General features: G+C 53.2%; 1 protein-coding gene across 1 annotated transcript; it reads right to left on the bottom strand.

Moving 5' to 3' along the window:
- Positions 1-13,165: 13,165 nt before the first annotated feature.
- On the bottom strand, positions 13,166-15,318 carry C1QL2 (complement C1q like 2). The gene is made up of 2 exons (XM_049814770.1): positions 14,415-15,318; positions 13,166-13,978 (listed from the first exon to the last, which is right to left on the bottom strand). The coding sequence occupies exons 1-2, from the start codon at positions 15,066-15,068 to the stop codon at positions 13,799-13,801; spliced, it is 834 nt and encodes a 277-aa protein (XP_049670727.1). The 5' UTR covers positions 15,069-15,318; the 3' UTR covers positions 13,166-13,798.
- Between the last annotated feature and the right edge of the window lie 1,004 nt (positions 15,319-16,322).

Raw genomic sequence — 16,322 nt, 5'->3', positions numbered from 1 at the left:
ATCAACAGACCATACGGACCCATTTTGAAGTAGGCGGGAGTTCTGCCAGGGTTTCACCCACTCTGTTCGAGGCACAGCCTCACCTCCTCACCCTCTGGCTACAGGGACTCCCACTTCCCGCACAGGCTGAAATAAAACGGTCCCGTGGAGATCACACCCCCGCGGCTGCTCCCGGACAGCTGAGACTGCACCAAACAACGCAGATTTGCAGTGTGGTTATTTGGGGCTGAAGATGCTTTCTCTTCTATATTCCAGACATGCTTTTTTATAGGAGCTGTTGTATTTGTAAAGGCAGGTCTCGGCTGCTTGCACCAAAGCATGGGGTGCAGCAGAGGGATCCCTCAACGCAAAGCGAAGTGATTTACTTTCCTTTCTGGGTCCATGCTTACAGACCCTCTTTTCTCCATGGGATTAAAAGGAAGAGAGCATGAGAAAGCTGGGAAAGCCCAGAAGTAGGTGGCTGTGTCCCACCGCATGGAAGGGGGGAGCAGCTAATGTAGCAATGGGGCAGCGGTTTGAATGAAGAGAAAGAGGAATTGCTGTGCACAGCAGATATCGATTCTGGGGAACTCATCACTGCAGGATGATGGTGTGGACACCAACACCACAAGTGGTTTGGGAAGCAGATGAACTCATGGAGGAAACAATACAAAGTCACCAAACCTCAGGCTCAGAAAGTGTGAGCCAGGTCCCAGCAGGCTGGGAGCAGGTTTGGGAAGGTATCCCAAAGGCACGCTGACTCTCTGAGGCTCCCAGAGGTATAACTCACTTTGTTGTGAGCGTCAGAGACCCAAACCCTGCTGTCCGCGACACGCTAGCAGTGCAACCCAGCCCAACTTCTACAATTTCTGTATGTTAACCCTAGACCGTGGCCCCACCACACGCCACGCAGGCAGCAAACACAAAATCATCCCTGCCTGGTGTGAGCAGAGAACAAATGGCAAGGGATGGAGATGGAGACCAAGGAGCACGGGAACGCAGCCTGCGGTCAGGGCGATGGCAGTGAGCTGGGCACCCCCACTCCAGCCGCATTTTCATGGACACCAGGGCACAGAGGATGAAGACGGTATATGGTGAAGGAGGTGAGATGAGTGACCTAGCCAAAGAAAGGGTGATTCTTCTTCCTAGAAACACATATGGATCCTGTTTTATTTCAGTTATAGAGGTGGAAAGTCCAAATAGCTCTGTAAGTTATGAATCGCTCTACAGCAATGCGTGCTGTTATCACCAAAATAAATGAAGTCCCTGCCAGCCAGGAGCAGGGCAGGAGGCAACACCCCAGCGAGAGGCTTCCAGGGGAGGCTGGAGAAGAAACCCTGCGGCGGGCAGAAAAGGCAGACACCGCCGGAGACTGCCTTTATACCTGCACGCTGCTAGCGTATTGCAAGTCAATCAGCCTTGAAGTATTATCCAAGCTACACAGCTAATGCCGAATTTTAATCAGTGTTACTATCGGGCCATACGGACTTCGCTGCCAGTGGGTCAGTACCGCCCGCTGTTGGTCACCGCAAGTGACACCAGACCTGAGGTGTGCAGGAGAAGCAGGAAAATCTGATAGACTAATTCCCTGTGCCAAGCCTAGGTCCATCTCTCTGTTGATCACTTTACTGACACAACTAGTAAGTTCACAAATCCAATCAAACACCAGGGAAGAGCCAAATATAACAAAACCACCAGATGAGGAACCAAGAAGAGGAAAAAGAAACTTTTTTTTTTCAATTTAAGCCCAGAGTCAGTCTGGGAGAGATACGTAATAAATATATTAACCTATTGCATTGTGAGCCGGGTAACGGTCTAGTTCTGCAGTACCTCTGCCAGCTTTATCTGACATGAATTTCTAATGCAATTGAATCTGATTTCACTTCCCAACGATCTCATTTGAGTCACTGCCACATATCCCACCGCCACCCCATCGCGTGAAGCCGGTGACGCCGGCTCAGCCGAATGTCAAGCCAGCGGTGGCTGATAGCACTACATCCTCCTCCGATGGGCTCAGCCCTGCGAGGCGCTGGGCTCTGCCCGGTTCGGCTGCGAGGAGTGTGGGTCCTGGCGGCGGCTGATGCATCGCAGGAGTCACTGTTTGTGACTCTTAATGAAGTGTGAGTCAGCACCGCCACTGTAAACTGTGTCCTGCGGAGGCTTAAATATAGAAACGCCGGCCCAGGGTGGAAACAAGGATAATCAGTCTGTTGTGAATGAAGGAAAAGCAAACTCAAGCTGAGACTTGAAAAGCGTGAACATTTTTACAGCGGGATTTTTTTTTCTCTTGAACAAAATTATCATTTTTCCCTTTTGTGATCTCAGCCGATAGGAGGGAAAAACAAAAAATCCACAAGCAGGGTACCCAAACTATGCCGTCTTCTCCCATTTCTTTTTTACATTTCAAAGCTTTTCTTTCAATGAATGCTACATTTTCTATGTGTAGAGCCAGCATACCAGGAAGAGCACTAGGACTTGAAGAGGAGACCTCAGAAAGCCCGCCCAAAACCAGAGGTACTGGGCAAAGGGGCTACAGGAACAAGGAAATTAAGTGACAGGGATCCAGGGAGACAGAGCTTTGAGATGAACCTCTGCATCACTCACACACAGCCACTAATGGTAAATTACAGGGGGAAAAGGCTTGGGGTTATGTTGGTTGTTTTTTGACAGATAACCTGCAGATGACACAGATAAAAAAATACAGTAAAAAGTTCTGAGGCATCCTCTCTTTGGCGGGGGCACTATGGTGAAAGCAGCGAGTGTTCAGCCCCACGGTGCTGCGCTCTGGTGCACCAGGCACATACATGCAGGGCCCCTGGAGCTCGGAGGTATCCAAGTTTGTCATACCCGTGAACTTTAAAGGGATCTGAGTCCTAGCTGCACTTGGAAACCTGAACAGCGGGTCCAGGTTTCCATCTTCTTGCCATAGATGCAAAAATAATGTGCTCGGGCAGATTTGTAGAGGTAATGCCAAAAGAGCATCCAGTGTGGTGATCGTGCCTTTGCACCGTCACTCAGTGCGACTTGGGGGGGTCCTGGGCAGCACAGGCTGCGGCAGCCTGGAGCTATGAAAACAGGGATGATGCAGGGCTTAGCTCTGGGGACTCCCTCCCTGCAAGAGCCCTTCCACCAGTACCACCCTGCCCACACCCCATCACCCCACGCACCTCCATCTCCTCCTCACCCCAGAAGCCCCGCACCTCAGAGCCTATACGGAAAGCTACTTGCCACCAGCTTTCCCTGCCCTGACACCGAAGCAGGCAACCAAGCAAAGCAGAGCACCAGCGGGGATGCTCCCTGCCTTCCAGCTAACCCCCCACCCCGGTCCTGGTCCCGGTCCCGGTCCCGGTCCCGGTCCCGGTCCCGGTCCTGGTCCCGGTCCCATTCCTGGTCCCGGTCCTGGTCCCAGTCCCGGCTCCGGCGGTGCCAGCCCTGCCATTCCTGGCCATCACACGGCCTGTTTTGGGGAGCGACCCTCAAGGCCAGCCCCAGCCCCGATGCATTGCCAGCAAAGGACTCCTGTCTGGGAAGCAGGAGGGGGGAGGCAAGCTGGGAAGACCCTAATGGGAAAATCTAACCCTTCCAAAATGGACCTAACAGAGATGCAGGCATGCCAGTGTGCAGAGAGCGCATCACTTGGGGCATGGAAACACACCAAACTTCATTTTTAGAGGGCTATATTACAGGTGGGCAGATGGGTGTATATATCTCTGCAGATACACGGAGAAAGAAAGGGTGATGGAAAATCAATAGTGCATATGATCTTGAGGAGTCATCTGGCTTGGCTCCGCACCCCGACACAGCTATGCTCCAGCCAAATCTGATGGATGTCTAATGCACTCTTAGAGTCCTTCTGTGCTGGAGAGCCACAGCCGCCCCAGGCAACCTGCTCCCACGCCTCACCATCCGAAAGCTTCTCCTTCTGTTTGACCTTGCTACTGCATCTCAAGGCCCTCCTCCTTCCTATCCAAAATGAGCACAGGGACCACATTTCCCTTCCTCCTCTCTTGTCATTAAGGACCATCCCCTTGTGCTCCCTACAGCCCCTTCTTCTGTCTGAGCAGCCCCAATCCATCCCTCTTTCCTCTCAGGTTGCATTTTCCAGGTTACCAGGCTGGAAATCCAATTGCCTCCTGAACCATCCCCAGCCATCTCACAGCTTTCCGATTGCATGGTCCCCACAAGCAGAGATTGCTCCAGGCGAGATCTTCCCAGAGCCCAGGGGAGTGGGATTACTTCATGTCCCTTGGAGGCTCTGCTGCAGCTCCGGCTCCAGCACGGCTCAATATGTGCACGTTTCAATATGTACACTGGCCTTTTCCACAGCATACGCAGTCACCTCACGTTTAGTCAGTGGTCCCCTCTATCCTCTCTGAGAAGCAGCTCCCTGACTACTGTTCCCAACCACCCTCTCTGCTCCTCTGGTTTCCCAGCACGCGTCCACGCCATGGACTGCCTCCAGGTAGAGGTAACTTGCACCTCTTGAATTCTGTCCTTTTTATTTTTTTACGTCCCTTTCCTCTGTTTTGTCAAGGTCATTTTGAACTTAATCCTCTTCTCTGCCTTCATGTCATCTGCAGATTTAACAGATAGGTCACCTACTTAATCAGTCCCAGCAGTAATGATGGCACTGAGCAAGAGCAGAGCCCAGGACACACTCCGGCATCATCCCACACAACACCGATTCTCCCGGCAGTGCACCATCCATAACTGGTCTCAGGGCACATTACCCAACGGGCTTTGAAATCACTGTGTAGGAGATTCATCTAGGTCATACGGCCAATATTTGTAATATTCCCACAGCTGTTTTGAATGTAATTTGCTACAGTTGCAGATCACTTTCTTATTCATCAGCAAGAAGAGAGAAAGGAAGAAGACACCTTCACATCTGTTAAATCCATGGTTTTCTCTTCAATACCTGATGCCGACTCTGATGCCTGCCTTAGGAATTGCCGCTGACACAGAAGAGATCAGCCCGCAGGGAAACACATGGGAAACCACCAGGCCACTCCGCCCCTGGAAGACTTGTGTTTGTGCCTTGTGGATAGGGCGAGTTTAAAATGTCTGAGGGCGGCGACTGACCTCTGTTTGCAGATAGGCACAATTGCTCAGTCTTACCCCAAAACCCTCTGTGAACCACGAGCCTTACTCCTCCCGCTCCACTCCCTCCCACCACCAGTCTGTGACAGCTAAGACAAATTTTTAAAAAACATTGTCCATACTTCCATTTGACAGCACAGTTCATGGATTTTTTCAGGCCAGAGGGGACTGCTATATTCACCTTGTTTGACCTTCTTTAGCAATCCAGGCTCTTGTATTTCTCTCGGAGATTTCCAGAAGCAAATCAAGTGATAAACACTTACAGATACCTCAAAATTTAGTTATTGCAATGAATCCCTGCCTACCTGACAGGTCTGCTTTTCTATTGCTTGGAGAAAGTAGTTTGAGAAATCCAGTATGAGAAGCAAGCTCCATTTTTCAATTTAAAGTCTGCTGGAATACAGAGGTTTCCGGTGGTTACAAGCTAGCATAAATTCATTCTCCTGGCATCTTGCTTCCATGAAACAAACGGCTTCCCATTTAAGACCCATCTAAGAAAGTAAAACTTGGCAGTCATATTAGTCCACTAATAGAAGAGAAAAAGTAAGAGGACAGCTTGTGGTTAGTTGTAGGTAGGTAGTTAGTGCACTAACTCAAAAGCAAATTAGCTTGGACAAGCTATCAAGAATTCTGCTTCATTTTTGTGGCTGAAATCAACGATGCTATCTCTGAAGTCAGAGATAGCATCTCGTATATTGTTCATCTTCCGCTCTCGAAAACCATCATACAGCCTCTGCATACATACATGGGGATCACGCTAGTCTGCAATCGTTTCAGTTTTACCTCCCTGGCTTTGTTTTTTTTCTTTGGAAGGATGGTAGTGGGAAATGGAAGAGGGAATCTGAACCGCAGTTCTCGGAAAACACCAAGCACAAATTAATTCAACAGCTATGTATTTATTTGTGCTGTTCTGAAGTAAAAGGACATCCATCCCATGCTCTGCTCCACAGGCTTCAAAGACTGTACATATCAATACAGAGGCTTACGCCAAGACCAAATCAAATAACTTCATGAGAACTGAGAACAGTAACAAAAAAGACCACCACCACAAAATCCCAACCAAAGATTAAACCTAACCTTGATCCTGCCCCACTAAAGCCACTGAGCACCTGCCCACCAGCTTCTATGGTGATCAGGCCAACCCCATAGACAACATCTAGTCCACCAGGCCCATGCCTTTTTTTGAGCCCTTCCACCTACAAAGCAGGGCTGTTACAGACCTGAGGAGGGTAACGAGTCCAAACGTAAAGAAAAGCAGGCAACAAAATCTCATGTAGGTGGTCTTCTCAATTAAGTATTTTGAGACTAAGAGCCAATTATTCCTTATAATGTCCCCCTGATTTTGCTGCCTTAGGGGAAGTTGTTGGAAAAGATTTGAGCAGAACTTATTTTGATCCTGCAAAAGACGCTTTTAGGCAGAGACCCACCACAGGGTTCAGTGGTCGTGGACTCTTGTCCTGTCTTATGTTGCCAAAACAACGCTCCCCTGGAAGAGAGAAAACATTACGTCTCTGAGCAGCCTTCCTGTCCCATCTCCCTTCTCATAGCTTTGACCAAACTTTGTTTGAGGAAAGATCATTTAGACTGCCCAATCAGAAGAGCATTGAAGCTAAGACTGTTTTAAAGACCTGCCTCGCTTTGATCCAAAGACATATTTCCTTTACAATCAATTTCCCTTCGCATCAGTTTGAGCCTTTTTTTAGGATCGGCTGGAACAACTTTCCTCTTTTCCACCGCAATTCTGAAAGCAATATAAAGTGCAAATAGCCATTGAGATGCAGAGTATGCCCAACAGAGACACATTTCTGTGTGGTCTTCCTACCCCCCACTGACAGCCAAGGCTTTGGTAGAACCTGATGCAGCACTGTGACTCACCCAGCCTGTAACGGTTTAACTGGGATCACAGCAGTATTCTTACTATGCACAGCAGTGTCTTTTGGAGACTTCACAGTGTACACCGTCAATATGTAATAACACTATGCATCATGAATTATGGAGTTGCGGGAATCAATGGGATTTTGCATATTAATTGCAAACACACCCAAAAAGACAAAGGAATTTATTGGCTTAATTAGTGTTTCAGCTCTAATAACGCTCAAGCTTCACTCACACACAAATTGATAAATAGCAGCACAGTGTTACTCCTCGAGGATGCTTTGCCTTTTGAGAGGGGATGCTAAAGTTTACGATCCGAGCTCTCTCGGCTGCAGCAATGCACTCAGCAGGGTCTGGAGGAGTTGAGCTTCAGAGGTATTTGACACCTCTCTTTCCTAAGCAGGTTGCTAGATGCTGGCAAAAGGAGCTGCCCCACCCTCTCTGCAGATGCTAATGGTGTTTTCCTTGAAAAGTTTTTATAGAGTGACCTTTACTAGGCCGGACACACCATGGAGCTGGACCATTTCCATCTCTGGGGTACAAAGACTGAGCTTCATTATAATATGTCCCCGAACACTACATAACAGCAACCAGTTGCCACACTGGCAGTCCGAGGGTAGCTACGTGTAATGTACTTAAGGATTGATTCTGACTCCACGGATGCTGAGAAAAACTAAGTTTGAGAAGAATTAGATCAGTGTACCTGGAAGCAGACTTTGGCCCTTGGGCTCGCAGCTTCCAGGAAGGACAGCTCCATGAAAAATGAGGTGCCAGGAGAAGGAGAAGCAAACGTCAGGAATTCAGCTGTATACCAAAACAAAACAGAGAGAAACCCACCTGGATCTGATCTCCATCACCTCATGCATTCACATGCTGCAGCACGGCACGGCTGACGCGAAGTTTCAGGAACAGCATTACAATAATGAGGGAAGAGCAAGACGCTACCTGAAAAGCAGCTTCCTCCCCAAGGAGTTAAAACATTTTCTGCATTATCATACCATCAAAATTGCATCTTAAAACTCAGATCGGACAAAGAATCATTGTTCATAAAGCCTCCGCTCACATCTTCAAACAAGTTATTCTCCTGGGCATGTTTCCCCCCCCCCCCCACTCTCAGCAGCAGATCTCTCCTCTTTAGGATGGGGATCACATCATAACACTTAAGCAATAAGCAATTTGTTGACAAAGAGAAATGGCACCAGGAAAACATTTCAGCTGCATTCAGGACTGGGGTTGGATATTTTTGTTTGTTTGTTTTTCTAGACATGATCTGGCAGCTGCAAGCAAAAAGAAGAGCCAGGATCATGTGAATGTCTCCTCGCTGGGAGGAGCACAGCCAAAGGCTGCAGGCAAGCCATGCTCCCCATGTCACCGCGCTCACAGCGCACTGGAGGAAATAATCCTGCATTAATAGGGCAGCAGATCACAGGGATCAAACAGGCCTTTTCTGTTTCTATCCTAGCTCATGCCAAAAACCAAACCAGGAGCAAATGCAACAGAGAGGAATCTGCCACCAGCCCCTTGTGAAGAAAATCTACTCCCATTTATTAGCGTAGAGAGCTGCGCCACACAGGGTAATGGTTAATTCAGGCTATTTTGTAATTGGAAGAACCCAAAGAAGATGGGCATTTATGGCTTTCTCTACGAGGAAACAGGGCCATAACTCCCAGCTCCTTCAGAATTACCCTCTGCAAAACCTCGACAGCGAGACCCCGCAGAGCAGCCTGCAGCGGGGGCCAGGACGCAGCAGTGCCTCAGCACCTTTCAGGCTGTGACCTGAAACAACCGGCTGTCAGGGCTTCAGCCTGAAACATCGGGGGAAAGAAAGGGAATTTCGATGTATGTTCCAGCCTAGCACATCAAATCATACCGCAGCCTCAACATCTTGCCTGCCCAGCAGGTAATACCGCTGTCCCGCAGGCTATCCAGGGAACCAGCATTGCCCTCTACTGGCCTCTTCGTAATTCATCCTCAAGGCCGGTAAAAACCAATCTGGTTCTAGATCAAGAGGAATAGGAAGGAGCTCAGCTCCCTGCTTTAATCCCCCACGCAGCCTTCAAAAACGAAGCTTGCTCAAGGGCGAGTAGTGGGCTCAGGCATCTCCCCCACTTCTGCTGTGGCACCTACTACGTGACCAAAGGTTTAACTTCTAAACTGGCACGGTCTAGAGAAACGGGACCCCATTTGCATGTTAGCCATGGCTTACAATGACGCTGAAACCTCCTTCTGCCATTAGACGTGAAACCAGCCGAGAGCAGGCTCTCACCTGTAAGTGCCAGGGTGTCCACACGATAACAGTTCATCTCTCTCGTGCGTAATTAATCTTCCAAGTCTCTGCACGATGCAGACATTCACAGTAAAAAGGACCAAACTCCTTGTAGTCTCAAAGTCAGTGAAGATTCAGTTAGTCTTTATTTTATTCTGACAGGCTCCTTTATCCCAGAGACAATACTAAGGCGCAGGATCTTAGCGGGAATTTTTCCCAGAGTTCAGTCCAATCACAATAAGGAAAAAAAAATGGCATGTTACAAAAGAAAGGTATTTGACACAAAAAAGATTTAAAAGAGATTTCTATGCCATTTTGCCTCTATCTGCCACATATCCCTTTAATATAATTAATCTGTGGCATAAACGCAAAAAGATCACATGAGCATCCAGCAAACCCTTCCCCCTTACTTTATGAGTTCACAGATTAAACCCATCCCGGCACCGTAAGCCGCTGAAGGAGCCAAGCAAGGAGATAGGCAAGCATTAAATCTCTGAGAAAAACACCCAGAGTGAGTTTCAAAAGCAGTAAGCTCAAGACCAAAGTGTGGCTCAATGCACATGTGTAAAGCCATGAGGCACAAGAAGCAGCACTTTACTTTTCTAAAAGCAGAAGGGAAAGAGGAGAATCCAGACGTGGGGCTCTCCTGCCCCGCTGCGGGCCACTGTGGCCCCATCAACCCAGGCATCACTCCACAAAGGGATGAGCATCAAGGAGAAAATCTGCGAGCCCAGATCCTGAAAAATACAGAGGCACCAGACTTTGCAGGGGATATCGGACACCCAGCTGCCCTTGCAGCACGGGCATCCTCAGAAAACTCTTTCTCTACACCGGCTGGTGAAAACTTAGCCCCAGCAGCTAACGTGCTTCACTCTAGCCAAAGCCAGATTTCCTCACCCATCTCGCTAGAGACTTGCCAGGAGCTCCCCAAGCCAATGAAGGTCAAACCAGAAGAAAACAAGTGCCCAGCCACGAGCCTGCTGCCTTGCAGGGGAGCAGAGTAACCCCAAACGCCTTCCTCCAGGAATGGCCGCAGAGGAGGGGTGGCTGGCACCCCTCTCGGGGCTCTCAGCAGCATCGCCGTTTCCCCTTCCACGGCGTTTTGTGTGCTTGGATGTCTCCCTGCTCCCCTCTTTTCCAGCGATCCTTTCCACAGCCAGGGCTGCCCAGGCAGGGCCCAAGGGTCAAGGATTCATGTCAGTAGCACAAAGATCAGGGCTTTATTGCTGCAGTATCTATCTAAGTTGCTTTGAGAACATGAATACCTGTCTCTTTTTTTTTATCTTAACTTTTTTATTATTACTTTAACTTGAGCACAAAACAGAAGTACCCTTTGTCTAAAACTCCAACCTTCTACTCCTTTCAGGGAGGTTTCCCTATTTGCATCACATCTAACCACCTCACAATTTTTAAAAGCATTTGCTTTACTCATCAAGTAAAATAACACCTCTGAGGGGTCCGACCTCCAGAGCAGACACTGGCTAATGGTTGTTTGAGATACCAGTATCACTTGGGAAAGCTGGTCCTAGAGAACACTGAAGCCAACCTCTGAGTAGACACGAAGTCTCCTCCTTCGATTCAAACCAGGGGACCAGGGTATCCCTGCTACAAACAGCCCCTTCTCTTTGTGCCACAAAACCCACGGAACACACCTTAGCGGAGGAGGATGCAGCCGAAGCCCAGAGGGTTAGGAGCCCACCCCAGGCTGCTTGCTGGGCTGCCCACGACCCTGGTCTCACCCACAGCCACCCGCGGCACAGGGACTGCCATCCCCATCCGCAGTGCTGCCTCTGCTTTTCTGGACAGCTGCACCACCAAGCACTGAAGTTTTTCATCTCTCGGTTGCTTTTCCCTGTGTTACTTCAGAAAAAAAACGCCAACCCACACACTGAGCTACTACCAAGATGACTGGGATGGAGGAGCCTGCCCAAGCACCACCGCCGCAGATTCTGGGTGAAAGCCATCAACCACCCACAGGGGTAATCTCGGAGGACCCTGCGATGAGAACAGGAAACAAAAAAGCCTGCGAGCAGCCGAGGGAGACGTTCGTTCTATCGATTGTGTAAACTGTCAGTGGAGTGGCAACGAGCATTTTTTTTTGTTTCTATCCTGGGGAATAATCCAGCCTGATAATTAGTACATAAGAGATAAGTGGAAAATGAGACATCTAGCGAGGGTGGTTCAAGCCTCCTCATGACATTGATAATGTGCAGATACATAGATCACTGTCGGGGCAAACCGCCACTGTGAGCCTGTGTCTTCCCATTGCCTCATCAATCCATCATCCGCTTAGCTACTGACACCTTGGCAGGCACACACCGCTAGCCCTGCATTTGAATTGCGAGGAGCAGGCTCCACCAGGGAATACAGATTTAAAAATCTAAGATTCAAATTTATTTAAGTATTGTGAACAGCAATTCCCTTGCAAGGCATCTTCATTGCCCTTTTGCCAAGGGGGAACAGTTGGGTCTTTGTTAGAAGTACAAATTGCTTCTTAATGCAAAGGATAAAGCAGAGCCCAGGCACCTCCTTAGAATTCCTCCTGGCTCCCGCTAATGCTGCTGCATGTCAATTTTAATTTTTTGAAATTTAAACCGAGGGCTTTGTGTCTAAGCTCCATTTCGTCGGAGGGGAGGGGAGGAATAGTCAAAAAGGATTACGGATCCGGGGGGAATTGAGGATCCATAGCAATTATACTTCATTTGGGTCCCAGACACTGGTTTTAATCATATTCTAAATAGTACAAATCGACAAGACATTAGAGATTGATAAGTGTCTAACACATGTACCTGGTTATGAACTCTGCTTCCCTCAGCTGGGGGATGTTTGAGGACGGGATGAAGGATGGAATTGCTTTCTCTCTCCGACCCTCCTCTTCCAGCCAACAAGAAGACAATACCCACCGAGGACTAGGTGGGAGACAGAAGAGACTATAAGAACTCAGTCATCACTAGACTGCCCCAAAGTGGGGCTGGAATAAGTCCACCCCGGCTGTGGTTCCCTTTCCTTCTGCAACGCCAGGGCAGGGGCAAAGCTCCAGCCTGGGCAGAGCCGTTGCAGTCCGGCTCCTGTCCCTCCTACCTGTGCAACTGCACTAGCGCTGCGAAGGGCACTAAGTTGATGGGGAGGCAAGAGCTTCAGGAGGGAAAAATGAAATGATAAGACAATAAAATGAAAGTAAGCGCTGTTGTAAATCAGCTTAGCTCTTTTAGCTTCAACAGAGCAACCCCAACTTACCCAAACTGAGGAGATTACCTACTGGGGCGTTGATGAAAGATTCCCCTCCTCCACCAAAGGCTCAGGACCGCAGGCACTAGTTACACATCTGTGCACTTTTAAAAGTACACAGGGTGGCTGGGATTTACCAAGGACCAGCAGGAGAAAACCTTCCTAAATGGTCTGAATCTGTCCATCTTTGGTGAGCTTTCTCTCCCAGGCCGTCTCAGGGACTGTGCAGACCCACCTACAGTCAGGTGTGGTTTCCAACCCATATACGCACTGCAAGTGCAGGGGTCTAGACAGACTGTCTCCCCCGCTGCCTTCTTACATTTGTCAAGGGTGTTACGGGAACACAGCTTTCCGTAACTGCTGATTAAACCGCTTTTCCTATACTTCACTAACCTCTGGATCAGGCTCAGACCCAGTAAAAGCCGTTTAAGAGATCCGCTCCACACCCCCACTTTCACTCCTTTGTGACCATGTGCCGCCTTTTTTACAAAACTGCATAAAGGTGAAGGGTTTCTCCCTCTCCCTCTGCTTCTTCCCAGCCCCTCTGAATCACAATCAAGACCTAGGCAAGGTGCCCCCATCCTAACTCTAAATGTTGCTGCAAACCTAGGGGACTGAAGCGACCCCCTCCTTTACCTCCCGCCCTCCCCTGGCACCACCACAGCGCTCCTTCGCAGCACTGGAAGAGACAGACAGCAAGAAGGCATTGTCTAAAAACATAATTTAATGTGACATTTTTGTGATTGTGGTCAATGACTGAATACTTTTGCAGACAGGAACAGGTTTGACGTTAATGACACCATCATTCACACGAGCATTGCATTGCACAGAAAAGAAAAGTTTGCACTTGACCCCATACAAACAAAGCAGCAGAGGAAAAACCAGTTACGGTCCAGTCCCACTTCACAAATAGTCGGTCTGAAAATTCATCATCATCATCATCATCATCATCAACGCTCATTGACAAAAAAAATGCAACCGGTTCAAATACTGTGTGTGGCACAGTCTGAACTCTGGGCTCTCTTACACCCCCCCGGGAACCACTCGAGAGTTTCAAGATGCCAAGTTCCTCATGTGACACACAAAACACTGAGGCTGACAAAGGGAGAGGGGGTTCAGAGGAAATGGGGGAGAGTGAGGAAGGGGATCGCTTTGTTTCACTTCTAATTCGTTTCCACAGGTGTAAAAAAAACCAAACAAACCCAACCATACAAACTGATAATGAAGCTGAAGTGACCTGCGGAGACAGCGGACACCAGCAGGAACATCGGCACGACGGGGTACAGAAACGCCAACCGACCCCACGGCTACCAGTGGCGGGGCCAGTTGCGTCGCGTCGCTCGCTTTGCGTTAATCGGGGTATAAAAGAAAGCCAGAGAAAGTGCTGTACTTATTGTTGTTGCCTCCGTGCGCTTTGCCTCCGTCCAGCTTGACGTACACCTCGTCGCCGGAGTCCAGGTGCAGCACCACGCTGTTGCTGGCGTAGTCGTAGTTCTGGTCCGCGTCCTGGGCGATGGCACTGGCCCGCACCTGCCAACGCAGCGGCGGGGCGCGTCAGCCCCCCGAGCCCCTCTTCCCCGGCCCCTCCACCAGCCCGCCGAGCCCCTCTTCCCCGGCCCCTCCACCAGCCCCCCGAGCCCCTCTTCCCCAGTCCTCCCACTCCTCCCGAGCCCCTCTTGCCCAGTCCTCCCACTCCTCCCGTCCCCGGCTCCTCGCTTCTCCTTCCCCCCACGCCGGCGGTAAAGTTTGCAAGCCGGGAGGAGCCCGGAGTCTGTCGCGGCTCTACGGCTGCTCCCCGCGGCGCACCCCCGCCCCGACGGCGGGGACGATGCTCCGGCTGCTCCTTTCCGCCGGTGCCCGCGGGCGCCGCGGTGGGGGGAAAGACGCGACGGGACGGGCCGGGCCGGGCCGGGCCGGGCCGGGCCACGACACGACGGACGCGGGGCCGGGAGCGGCGGGGACCCACCTGGCCGTTCTTGCAGAGGTCGGCCCACATGCTGGTGCCGTCGCCGCCGCGCATGAGGATGTGGTAGGTGAAGAAGTAGATGCCGCGCACCTGGCAGGTGAACTTGCCGCTGGCCGGGTCGTAGTGGTTGCCCAGGTTGGTCACCACGTCGTCGAACTTGAGCACCTCGTAGCCTTCGTGGGGGCTCTTCAGCCCCACGTAGAAGGCGATGCGCGGCCCGCTGAAGGCGGCGCTCAGCCCGCCCGCCGCCTCGCCGCCCGCCGCCGCCGCCCCGCCGCCGCTCCCGCCGCCGCCGCCGCCGCCGCCCGCGCCCGCCAGCGCCAGCCCGGGCAGCCCCGGCTTCCCCGCGTCGCCCCGCTCCCCCGGCGGGCCCCGCGGCCCCGGCGGGCCCGGCTCGCCGGGGGGTCCGCGGGGTCCCGGCTTGCCCGGCCGGCCCGGCTCCCCCTTGGGTCCCTGGACGAAGGGCGGCGGGGGGTTGGCGCCCAGGTCCTGCAGGGCCTCCACGGCGGCCGTGCTGCCGGGGCCGGGCGGGCGCCCGCCGCTGTACGGGTCGCAGATCATGCGGCAGGTGCCCATCATCTCGTAGTGGGCGCCGCTCTCGGCGGGCGCCTGCAGCAGCAGCAGGGGCACGGCGACCAGCAGGGCGACGGCCATGGCCAGGGCGAGCCCGGCGGCGGCCAGCAGCCGCCTCCTCCGCTGCCAGAGCCGGGCGGCGACGGCGAGCAGGTCCTCCTTGCCGTGCGAGGCAATGGTGGCGCGGGGGGGGGCGGCCGCTCCCTGCGGGGGACGGCACAGAAAAGGCGGTGAGCCCCCCGCCGCCGGCGCCTCCCCGCCCGGCCCCCGCCTCAGCCCGCCCGCCGCCCGGCCGCTCGCCCCGCCATGCCGCCGCTCCCGCTCCCGCTCCCGCTCCCGCTCCCGCTCCGAGGGGCCGCGGGGCCCCGTCCGCCCGGCGGGGCTGGGCCGAGCGGGCGCCCGGCTCTGCCCCCCTGGCCCCCCGCGGCGGCGGGGAAGGAGGGGGACGGGGACGGACACACGCCGGGCTCGCCCGCCCCCGTCGCCGCCCCGACGTGGGGGGCGCGGAGCCGAGCGGGGCGGGCCGGGGCGGGCCGGGGCGGGCGGACCCACCTGCCGGGCCGGGCGGGGGGCCGGGCCGGAGCTGGAGCCGCCGCCTGGGGGTCTCGGGGCTCCGCGACCGTCGTCTGCCGCCAGCGGCCCGCCCGCCGCGGCGGGGCGGAGGGGAGGGGAGAGGCGGCGGGGCGTCCCGGTGGCCGGGGCCGGCGGAATCCCTGCGGCTACGGCCCCGGCTGCGCCCCGCTGAAACCGGGACGGCCGGGGGGGACGCATCGCGTCGCCGCCTTCCCCCGCCGCCCGAAACCGCCTCCTGCCGCCAGCCCACCGCCAGCCCACCTCACCGTCCCCGCGCCCCTCCGGCCCTCCCCGCCCGCGCCGGGACGGCACCTGCGCCACGGCCCGGGCCCGCCGGGCCGAGCTCGCTGCCGCCGCCGCCGCCGCCGCCGCCGCCGCCGCCGCCGGGCCGCACCGCTTTCCGCGGGAGGGGGGCCGGGAAAGCCCCGCGTGTTCCCCGTGGCTTCCTCCCTCGGCCTCCCCCCGTCCGGCCGCGGCGGCCCAAAGACCGGCGGGACGAGCCCGCGGGTGGATCTTGCTCCTCGACGCATCCAAGTGTAGTTAAAGTTCCTTCCACCCGTCCCCGTTTCCCGAAGGCAGGCGGGGCTTGCCGGCTGGAAGGGGAGCCCTGGGAAGAAAATAACCTTTAGCAGAGTTTAGGGTGGGTTACGGCACACTATTTGGTCGGTTTCCCCGCGTAACGCTGGGTCCAAATCAAGGGGGAGGGGTGGGGGTGTTTCCCCCAGTGGAGAAATTGTGATTAATTGCCTTCGATTTGCTGAG

Source organism: Accipiter gentilis, chromosome 1, assembly GCF_929443795.1.
Source record: "Accipiter gentilis chromosome 1, bAccGen1.1, whole genome shotgun sequence".
In the NCBI taxonomy this organism is placed as follows: Eukaryota; Metazoa; Chordata; class Aves; order Accipitriformes; family Accipitridae; genus Astur; species Astur gentilis.
The sequence above is the reverse complement of the archived record's forward strand: the minus strand, read 5'-3'. Positions and strand labels throughout refer to the sequence as shown.